This window comes from Phalangium opilio, unplaced genomic scaffold, assembly GCF_054372755.1.
Source record: "Phalangium opilio isolate 3A_F unplaced genomic scaffold, DU_Popi_V2 ptg000038l_1, whole genome shotgun sequence".
NCBI lineage: Eukaryota > Metazoa > Arthropoda > Arachnida > Opiliones > Phalangiidae > Phalangium > Phalangium opilio.
In genome coordinates this window covers 755,536-767,120 of record NW_028324161.1, presented here as the reverse complement: position 1 = coordinate 767,120, position 11,585 = coordinate 755,536, and the positions used below count along the sequence as shown (strand labels likewise).

At 38.3% G+C, this 11,585-nt stretch overlaps 1 protein-coding gene across 1 annotated transcript; it reads right to left on the bottom strand.

Annotated features, from left to right (window-relative positions):
* Positions 1-9,580: 9,580 nt before the first annotated feature.
* On the bottom strand, positions 9,581-11,152 carry LOC149681555 (uncharacterized). Its single transcript, XM_089834241.1, has 2 exons — positions 9,750-11,152; positions 9,581-9,634 (listed from the first exon to the last, which is right to left on the bottom strand). The coding sequence occupies exons 1-2, from the start codon at positions 10,714-10,716 to the stop codon at positions 9,588-9,590; spliced, it is 1,014 nt and encodes a 337-aa protein (XP_089690367.1). The 5' UTR covers positions 10,717-11,152; the 3' UTR covers positions 9,581-9,587.
* Positions 11,153-11,585: the final 433 nt, after the last annotated feature.

The window sequence follows — 11,585 nt, the reverse complement described above, 5'->3', positions numbered from 1 at the left end:
CGTATATAACAACTTGCCTCGTACTATATAACAATTTGCCTCGTACTATATAACAACTTGCCTCGTACTATATAACAACTTGCCTCGTCGTATATAACAACTTGCCTCGTACTATATAACAACTTGCCTCGTACTATATAACAACTTGCCTCGTACTATATAACAACTTGCCTCGTACTATATAACAACTTGCCTCGTACTATATAACAACTTGCCTCGTACTATATAACAACTTGCCTCGTACTATATAACAACTTGCCTCGTACTATATAACAACTTGCCTCGTACTATATAACAACTTGCCTCGTACTATATAACAACTTGCCTCGTACTATATAACAACTTGCCTCGTACTATATAACAACTTGCCTCGTACTATATAACAACTTGCCTCGTACTATATAACAACTTGCCTCGTCCGTATACTATATAACAACTTGCCTCGTACTATATAACAACTTGCCTCGTACTATATAACAACTTGCCTCGTACTATATAACAACCTGGCAAGTACATAATTTTGGCCGAAACGGCGTTCCATATAATTACGTAATGCAGATTTGGGAACAGTTATGGGCCGATGGAAAAGAAAATTCGAAAGCTGCCAGGAAAAAGTGTTTCTCAATTGTCATTAATTGTTATTTGAAAGGCTTGACAAGAATGGTTAAGAACGCAGTCCAGATGTCGAAAAAGGATTGCTTAACCAGCAGTGGCATTCGGAAAGAACTGAAAGTTTTATGTTCCCAGAAAAAAAACCAATAGTTAAAAATATGTTTATTTCATATTATTTTAATTCTAGAAAAGCATTTCGAGCCAATATCCTTCTATTAATTCTTTTTTTTTGGTCGCTGTGCAATTTCCATTTTTAGCTCTTGGAATTAAAGATTTCATTAGTTTAAGCCTTTTCGATCCTTGTCCATATTGACTAATTGTTGGGTTTTCACCAGATCCGCATGACCCTCGCTGCCGGCTAAAGTAATTTTCCACCAAATCTTGGTTTAGTTTCGCCGTTAAAACGTAAGGTGCTCCTTTTTGGAGCAAAAACTTTACAACATCAATAGTTGCGTATACTGAAATGGTCGATTTAAAATTGAAATATATTAATAGTAAAGTTTGTGGTAGTATTAAATATTTTAAACACAAACCAGTTATTCGAATACCCTCCAGAGTTTCCCTGCTAAGGAGCATTTTTGATCGGTCAAAATCTTCATCGACATCTATTTGATTTACCTCGGCTTCCCACTCATCTAAATAAGCAAGAAATTCCTCTTGTAGCCACTAAAAATTAATGAACGTCAGAATGAATGGATGTTTAATTTTTCACTGATAATTGCAGCTAAGAGAATGGATAAATAATTCTTAAGTAATGGCGTGTTCAAGGGATTGGGTAGCTTAAAACCTTTTCTCTAGAAATCACCCTTATTCAGGCACACAGGTACCTTTCTCTCATTCTCTTTGATAATAGCATTTAGTACTTTTTACCTTAAAACGCCAATCATCTAATCTCTTGAATGGTTCCAAAGCTGGCTTTTTCTTTGTAAAGTATGTATGAGTGTTCGATACATTTAGGATGTCAAAGAAAGTATCGAACAGTCGTAGAAATTTGACAGTTTCTATTGCCTCTTCACCAATCAGTTCTTCCACGGCGTTGGCAGTGGTGGTGCTCAGAACTTGGGTTGCAAGTTTTACCCTCATGCAACTGTGCGGATTTGGATGAACATGATTATAAGTTAATTTAGGTGCTAATCGTAGTAGAGAATTTGAATCTATTTCGTATGTATCGGCTATGTGCTTCCATAGGAGAAGCCTGCCATTCTTTTTTAAAAGTCTAATTGGCTGAAAAGTACCATCCTTGTGTTTTTTCATTTTTCCGCTGTTGTTAAGGGCAGTTTTTGCGGTTTTTATATTGTGACATACGTCAGAAACGAAGTAAAGTGGTTCTCCGTTGTTGAATGGATTTTTGGCTTGATACCCTACTCTATGATTCTTCAGTTTTTGAACACCTTCTGTGCAAAGTTTTATTAATTTCATATTGGTTGAAGCTTTATCGCATACCACTGTGAGAATTCTAAATCCAGCTGCCTGTAGGTTTTCAATAGCTTCCCAAAGTATCGAGTACAGATCATCTGCATGTAAATTTCCACAAGGAAAAAAGGCGTACGGGTATTTAAAATTTGTCGTCAAACCTCGCACCATCAACTGAAGCACGTGATTTGCCAAGGGTATATTTCCATCATCTGTGGTATCTTTTAAGCGATTTTCTAACTCCAATACTTCATTTCTAAATTGGTTGAGCTTGATACCTCCAATTAATTCACCCGTGCTACTGTTGAACACTAAATCCTGTTTGATTTGAATTTCATCCAGCACTAGCGAAAAATACTTTTGGTGTTCCTCTAAATTGACTATATCTATTTTTTCCATCATTTCCAAAAGAACAGCGTCATTAAAGCCACTTTCAGTTGTTAGGTCTACAGTGTAATTGTATAGCGTTCTTTGCGAAGGCAGGGAAAATGCTTGACGAATAGCTTCATAGGCACTAGGTGATTTTGCTTTTATGGAAATGCACCATTGGATGATTGCTGGATGCCATTTTCTTGGTCTGGATTTTTTGTTTCGAATTAATTTTAATTGCTCACGCATCAATAGCTTTTGAAAAACTGATTTGCTTTGAAATGGATTTTTTGAAATAATTTCTTCGAAATCCCGACTCTCTTCTTCAGACATAAAAAATCCATCCTTTTTGAAGCTTTTCTTCACTTTTAAATCCAGCGCTTTAACTTTCTTCTTTAAAGCTTTGTTTCTTGTATTTACTATCAGGAAACGTCTCGTTTTCATTCGTTTCTCTCCGAGCTTCTCTCTCTCCAAATCGTGTACGCGTCCGGCACAGGGACAGGCGCTTGGGTCCTTTCTAAAATTTTACAGGATTTAAAATTCCACGTAAAATCATAAAGAAATAAGATTTGCATCGCGGCAAGCAGTTTTCGGTTCCTCCCTAAGATGTTCTCCATCCGGTATCTTATTAGGAAAATACACTAATACCAAGTAATTAAGTATAAGCACAGGGTCGTCCGAAAGGTTAGTCACTTGAATAATCAGGTGTACAAAACCGCAGATATCGATTACTTGATTTCTAGAATTCTCAGAAAATCAATAGTAATTAAAATCATTCTTGTGAGTACTCAAAGATAATCATAAATCTCCGATAATCACCGGTAATCAAATAAAATATTCAGAAAATCAGAAATAATTACATTATTTACTAGTAATCTTTTGTAATCACCTCGGTAATCGCACATAATCAACCGAAGAATTCGAAAATACAAAATTAAAATAATAATCAGTTGATATAGAAATAATCACTGCATTCATCGAAATTCACGAATAATCCGGTGGTAATCACGGAATTCACCAAAAATTACCGGAATTCATTGGAATTCAAACAGGAATCACAAGTAATCTGCGGCAATAACGGTAAATCAGTGTAACGATTATGGAAATCGCCGAAAATAATCAAAATCACAGAAATCAAGGAATTCGTTCAATAATCATCGGAATTGACTTAAAAATTCAGAATCAGAAATCAGATTTACAAAATTTTGGCGAATGACTAGCCCCTCGGGGTCGTCTTACCCACTGGGCCTAGTACGGCACTAGCCCAGGGGCTTCACAAATCTATGGTTCGTGGATTAATATATTAATTTGAACATTAATCTCAGTGTACTGCATTGCTCGGGGGCCTGTTATGATTTTAACTAGAGTTATTCTCTTAATTTTAATAGATTTCTTATTAAAACGTTTCATTGCAGATATTTCTTAGGCGCCACACCCGTTTTGGTAGTATCGGACATCGAATTAATAAAACAAATTCAAATTCGAGACTTCAATAATTTTATGAACCGACCAGTATGTTTAAGGGGAAACCTGTATATTATATTTGCATTTGAAAGTACACGTGCACATGGATCTCTGATGAGATCAAGAAGTGATATCTAGTTTATTAGGGAGTAGGTATAAGTTGCCTAAGCATTCGAGGGCCATAGTTCCAGTCCCCATTTCAAAATACAAGAGGGACTTAAAAGGAGGCCGGGCTAGGCTATTTCGCTCTCCTCAGTCGGAAAATTCGTAATTTTCGTCATTCTCGTCGCGCTGACGTGAGTTTTCAAGAACCAATGAGATGCTGGTTGTAATTTAGAGGTGGGGATTAACTCAGAACCTACGTTTGGACTGGAGATAAAGCTGGAAATGTGGCGAATCAATCTTTCCCCCTAGTAAACTAGATATCGCTTCTTGATGACATATTGTAGAAGTTGCCATCAATAATCTGAGCAAAGCCATTTGAAATACCATCGAACTTTTCTTAGAGAAAAAACTATGTTTTGATGAAAATTTTGATGATTTAGTTTAAGAAAATTATTTATAATCACCGTCCTAGAGAAAAATATCTAAAAAAGATTAAAGCGTTGCCCCTTTTGGTCCCATCGAATTGAAAGGCAAACATTGCTTCACTATGAACGTTCGTGAAAAACAATCATCAAAGTTCATTATACTGGCAATCGAAGCCGGCGACCAGTTTAGATCCAAATATGTTCTGCAGGGATTATTTGTTTGAGATATAAGTATTATGCTGTATATTAATCAAATTTGACACTTTCTTTTTCAATTTCCGAGAATTTTCCTTTCAAAAGGTTTTAAACACATCAAGTTTTCAAAATGTTGTCAACTAAACAGCAACTCAACCAACACTTTTAAAATCTTCCCCACAAGTACTGATATACACAGTTCAATAATTGTGACTGTGCTTAAAGAAGAAACGAACCCCTTTATCAAATATAAGAAAGGTGATAACAGCCCCCTGTTGTATCCGAAAAGACCGCATATAATACATTATTAATGAGAGTATTATTTCAAAATTAAAGTAAGTTCTCCCTTGAAAAGAAGAAAATCATGATAAAATGTATCAGAAAAATGGAATTGTTCTTGAAAAATAACTTTAGTTGACGAAACATTGGTCACCGAGCTTACAAAGCACGTGTTCTTAAGACCCATTATGTGAAATTGTACTAAATGCAATACCTTTCGCCGAAATCGATACATCACCATTTTGAATAAATCAATAATACAATTTCAGATCTTAATACCAGGTGGATTTTGCTACTATGAAAAGAGCAACCAACATGTATTGGATAGTCATGGAATAAGGTGAAAAAACAAAGAGCCTTAATTATACCAATGTTTACCAGCGGTAAAATAAAACAGGTAAGGCTTCTGCGTATAGCTCGGCATTATCTATCCATTATGCACGTTATTTTATCTTCATCCATACTCGAAAATTATCCAATAATGGATAGAAAATTTCAAGCTCTACTTCTGAGAAAGGTTAAATAATGATAAATGTCTTATCCAAAGCAATAAAAATACAAGCTACACTTTTTAACAATAGTTTGTTTCATAGCTTAAAGCATATTTTAATGACACCATTTTCACGACTGACGTCATCGCTCTGAAACAAACTATCACTAACAAGACGGCCCAAGGGCTCGTAATAGTAGCCACATCGTACGAGTGAATAGCCCCTCTATACCCTACCCAAACGAGTGGATAACTCCTCTATACCTTACCCTAATGAGTACAATGCTGAAATGATTTACCCATGCTGTAATTGTAATATTCCGGCGAAAAAAATTAGAGATTATTAATGGTTATTATAAGAATTAAATTCGCCACTTTCGTTTTAATTAATGAAGTCTGGTGGATTATACGACCACAAAGATACGATTAGAGAGCTGCAGAGAACAAAATATCTGTGTCCGATCCGTTTCAATTCCGTAGCCATAAGATATTTTTTCCTTTTTCCGTTCCGTTTCCGAAACTCCTTCATTAGGTAATCCGTTTCCGTTCCGTTTCCAAAAAATCGTTCATAAGCTTTTCCGTTTCCGTTCCGTTTCCATAAAATCGTTCATTAGCTTTTCCGTTTCCGTTCCGTTTCCATAAAATCGTTCATTAGCTTTTCCGTTTCCGTTACGTTTCCATAAAATCGTTCATTAGCTTTTCCGTTTCCGTTCCGTTTCCATAAAATCGTTCATTAGCTTTTCCGTTCCGTTTCTACAACTCCTTCATCAGCTCTTCCGTTTCCGTTCTGTTTCCGTTTTAATCCGGCGGAACGGAACGGACTCCGCGGAAAACGGAAAAAATTCCTTTCGGTGCAGCTCGCTAGAGAGCTGCAGAGAACAAAAGATCTGTGTCCGATCCTATTCAATTCCTTAACCGTGTATAAAAAATGTGCGTGAGGAAATTTCTTTTCACGCTATAGGATTGGCAACTCCCTATCTCGAAGGACAGCTTATTCTGTACATACGCTGTTACAAGATCGGTTATCAGCACGCGCATTGCTAGGTCTCTATGTAAACTAGCTTTGTTCGCGCTGACAAGAGGCGAAAAACCTCAGGCCTTAGATTCAAATACGTGCAGTAGGCTGTAGGCAATTTCACACGCATCGGAAACTAAGGCCTTGAGGTCCTTACACTCGCGCTAAAAAAACTCGCGGATACATTAAATCCTGAAGTTTTTCGTCTCGTGACATCACATACAGAGTTAGGTTACATAGAGACCTAGCTTTGCGCTTGCTGAAAACCGATGCTGTAATAGAGTATATAAAGAATAAGCTGTCGTTCGAGATAGAGAGTTGCCTATACTGTTGAGTGAAAACTCCTCACGGGTATTCTTTGTCCCTGCCTTAACCATAACACATTTTTTCCTGTTTCCGTTCCGTTTCCATAAAATCGTTCATTAGCTCATCCGTTTCCGTTCCGTTTCCACAAATCCTTCATTAGCTCTTCTGTTTCCGGTCCGTTTCCACAAAATCTTTCATTAGCTTTTCCGCTTCCGTTCCGTTTCCATAAAATCGTTCATTAGCTTTTCCGTTCCCGTTCCATTTCCACAACTCCTTCATTAGATCTTCCGTTTCCGATCCGTTTCCGTTATATAGATCTTTCTTTCTTCCGATTCCGTTTTAAGCCGGCGGAACGGAACGGACTCCGCGGAAAAAATTCCGTTTCGTGCAGCTCTCTAGATACGATGTGGCTTAAAACCCCAAACATACAAATTCAGAAGTATCCGACCCCAAAGATACAAGTTCAGAAGTATCCGACCCCAAAGATACAAGTTCAGAAGTACCCGACCCCAAAGATACAAGTTCAGAAGTACCCGACCCCAAAGATACAAGTTCAGAAGTACCCGACCCCAAAGATACAAGTTCAGAAGTACCCGACCCCAAAGATACAAGTTCAGCAGTACCCGACCCCAAAGATACAAGTTCAGAAGTACCCGACCCCAAAGATACAAGTTCAGAAGTACCCGACCCCAAAGATACAAGTTCAGAAGTACCCGACCCCAAAGATACAAATTCAGAAGTACCCGACCCCAAAGATACAAATTCAGAAGTATCCGACCCCAAAGACACAAATTCAGAAGTATCCGACCCCAAAGACACAAATTCAGAAGTATCCGACCCCAAAGACACAAATTCAGAAGTATCCGACCCCAAAGACACAAATTCAGAAGTATCCGACCCCAAAGATACAAATTCAGAAGTATCCGACCCCAAAGATACAAATTCAGAAGTATCCGACCCCAAAGATACAAATTCAGAAGTATCCGACCCCAAAGATACAAATTCAGAAGTATCCGACACCAAAGATACAAATTCAGAAGTATCCGACCCCAAAGATACAATTCATAAGTATCTGACCCCACAGATATAAAATTTCAAAAGTATCCGACCCCACAGATATAAAATTTCAAAAGTATCCGACCCCACAGACTAAGAGGTACCCCACCCCACATCACCCCGACATTTTAGAGATAAAACTTAAGGACAAAAACTGGGAGCTTCTATCAAGTCTCTATGGTTCAGTGGTAGAATGTCTGTCTACTGCGTGAGCGAACCGGGTTCGATTCACGGCTGCGATCCGAAAGAAATTTTAATTAATATTAAATCTCTAATAACGATAACGAAAGCGAAAACTCCGGCCACAAGTACTACTACTACTACTACTACGGCTCGGGTCAAACTAAGAGCCTCATCGTATACTACGATGTGGCTAAAAAATAAAATATGTTTAAATTAAGACGTGAAATTACGACACGCAGTTGGTTCCTCTTATAAACGAAGCCATCAACGTGTTCATGTGGAAAATTGAATATCATAGCGTTAAAGACGATTCATTGGATATTTACGACTTGATGTTATTTTAAGAACATCTTTTGGTGTGGAGTCCAATGTGCAAACTAACTCTGAAGACCCGTTTCTTCTATCAATAAAAGAAAAAGTGGATGAGATGAAAAGTATAAAAATGGCCAAAAGTCGAAAGTCTCAGAGTTTCGCCGTAGTTGACCATTTTATTGGCGTAGCTATACTGGCCTGTTCACTCCCTTAAAATAGGTCTTGTGTTAATTCGCGGTTACGCGGTTACCGTCGTCTGCTATTGTGTATGCTAGAACTTCCTCGATTTGTGTTTGTTGTCAAGACGGAGTAGCTGGTAATGTTTTAAGAGGTATTTGAAGGTATAATATGGATTTAAGTAAGGTTATCGCAGCATTAGAAGAGCACATAAAAATAGATACGTTTAAAACAGATCTCGGAAATTTAGCTATAGCGCGAGCAGCTTGCGTCGTGATGCGCGTGATCGAGTGGGTTATGACAAAACCCAGGAGCATAAATGTCTGAACTACTTTCAGTTTGCAAGTCCATCAGTCACTAGTAAACTAAATAGTTATTGGCGAAACTTTGATGTTCGCATGACTTCTGGTTGGAATCTAATTTGTTGTAAGTTCTTTTACTTCATTTTGACCAGAGTTGATTCCCATTAAATACCCCATTAAATCCCCTTTACTATTTCTACTTTCAGCATACTGATTTACCCTGCGCTTAAAGCAATTCAAGACGTGATATGTACAAAGTAGAACTTCGGCAGAAGGAATATGCTTGTTTACTAAGTTCATTTCTATAAAATCTTTATCTACCATTACTACATTTGTATTGCTAACGCAACTATTTACTTGAACAAATCTTGAAATGCATTTATCTATAGTAGCTGAATCTTCCCTTCTAACAAAAAAGTAGCAAACTGGTCTACCATTAAGATTTGCATCTTCGCAGAGAATAACATGAAGGGAGAAGCCCTCTATATTAAGCTTATAAGTTCCATCCATAAAAAGAACATCATGGTACTTTAAGCATAAATCCCTCATAGTGGGGGTTTGAAATAAAACGTATTCTAACTCATCATTTTCATCAACCTCAATACCAATAAGAGAATCCTTGGGTAACAGATGTTTAAGTTTGTCAATTAAAATCTCCCCTTGTGATCTACCATCCTCCTGTTCTGCCCTTAAATTTGCTTTTAGATTTTGTATATCTTTAGATGTAACAAGTTTTCCAAAATTATCAGACACAAACTCTTCAACTTGCAATGTTGGGACCTTTAACTTCAGAATGGTTTCTACTCTATTTTTCTCTTCACCATTTAATCTTCTGTTATTGGGATATTTACTAAAAATGGAGGGCTGAACTGGATGGTTGTGTATCAACTTACAGCAAGTAACCTTATAATTCGTTCCACATTTAGACACCCTAAAAGAGAATTGGCAACGACGGGCATTGTGCTGTGGGTTTTCCCTAATTCCCTTATTTCTACAGCGAACATCACCATGATGTTTACAAGCATAATGAACAAATTTATACTTACCATCGTCGTCGAGTTTTGATGTCCGTTTACACAATGGATGGCTGTTCTGCTTACACCACGATTCTATCGTCAATTCAACATCCTCCCAAGTGTCAAAAATGGCTCCATCAAAGATTGGCTCCATCTTTGTAACCTTTCCATCGTCCTTGCTGGCACAATCCTCAGAATCGGATGTTGCACCGCCACCAACTAGTATGGGACACTCCTGGTTCTGCATCTTCTTCCTGAAAGAACTCTTACACTTTGCCGTGTGATTAGTAACTGATTGCAAAGAACTATTACACTTTGTCATGCGATAAGCAGATTCCAAAGAACTCTTACACTTTGTCATATGATTAGCAGATTGCAAGGAGCTCTTACACTTCGTCATGCAATTAGTAACTGATTGAAAAGAATCAATATTTAAAAGACCAAGGCAATCAAAACGGTTGAATGTAGAGACATTATACGACACTGAAGCTGGGGATTGGGAAAGCTGAGCAACTGCAGCTGGGGATTGGGAAAGCTGAGCGACTGCAGCTGGGGATTGGGAAACCTTAGCGACTGCAGCTGGGGATTGGGAAACCTTAGCGACTGCAGCTGGGGATTGGGAAACCTTAGCGACTGAAGCTGGGGATTGGGAAACCTTAGCGACTGCAGCTGGGGATTGGGAAACCTTAGCGACTGCAGCTGGGGATTGGGAAACCTTAGCGACTGCAGCTGGGGATTGGGAAACCTTAGCGACTGCAGCTGGGGATTGGGAAACCTTAGCGACTGCAGCTGGGGATTGGGAAACCTTAGCGACTGCAGCTGGGGATTGGGAAACCTTATCGACTGCAGCTGGGGATTGGGAAACCTTAGCAACTACGGAAGCAGATTGCAAAATAATACAAGCAGGGCGAGAAGGAGGTAATGGAGGAAATTCCAGTAAAGAGGCATGCAATACTGAAACGGAAGAAGGGGCAAGAGGAGGAGAAACGGAAGACATAGTGGTTGCACTAACAAAGTTTCTACTACCTAAACACAACGTCAACGCTACTAAACTCCTAAACACAACGTCAACGCTACTAAACTCCTAAACACAACGTCAACGCTACTAAACTCCCAAACACAACGTCAACGCTACTAAACTCCTAAACACAACGTCAACGCTACTAATCTCCTAAACATAACGTCAACGCTACTACCAAACTCCTAAACACAACGTCAACGCTACTAAACTCCTAAACACAACGTCAACGCTACTACCAAACTCCTAAACACAACGTCAACGCTACTAAACTCCTACAAACACAGTACAGCAGTACCAAGAACACAGTACAAAAGTACCAAAACTCAGCCAAGAACAGTCAGAGATAATCTGTAAAGATAAATAATTCAAGTTTTAGAATCAAGTCAAAAGTCAAAACAGTTATCAGCTGTTCTCTTATCCTATTAATGGGAATTTAATGGGTAAATATAACCTATGACCTTAAAGCCTAGCCGAGGCTTAACAAACACGTTGTATTTTATTATCTGTTATACAAATAGGTTTATAATTTTGCAAATAACATACAAATATATCAATTTGTAAATAACATGAGCTTATATTCCGTAAATTAAACCAATTTTAAGAATTTCAATTAACTAATTTACCCATTTAAAACCGAAATTCTGGAGAGCGATAAAAATGTTCACTTACCTCGTTCACTGGCCAAAGAAGAGTAAACTAAAATGGCGTCGGGCCGACCACGTGCAATCGTGCATGGGATTGGGAACCACGCCCACTGTGTGGGGATAGGTGATTGGCTACTGCTACACATTGTGTGGGAATAGGTGATTGGCTATTGCCACACATTGTGTGGCAGCAGTGCAGAG

What these genes read in the sequence shown, in the direction of transcription:
- LOC149681555 (XM_089834241.1), bottom strand. Translation starts at nt 10,716, where the DNA reads ATGTCTTCCGTTTCTCCTCCTCTTGCCCCTTCTTCCGTTTCAGTATTG. An exon ending in ATCAAAACTCGACGACGATG is followed by an intron (nt 9,635 to 9,749) that starts GTAAGTATAAAT and finishes ATTCTCTTTTAG; the next exon opens with GGTGTCTAAATGTGGAACGA.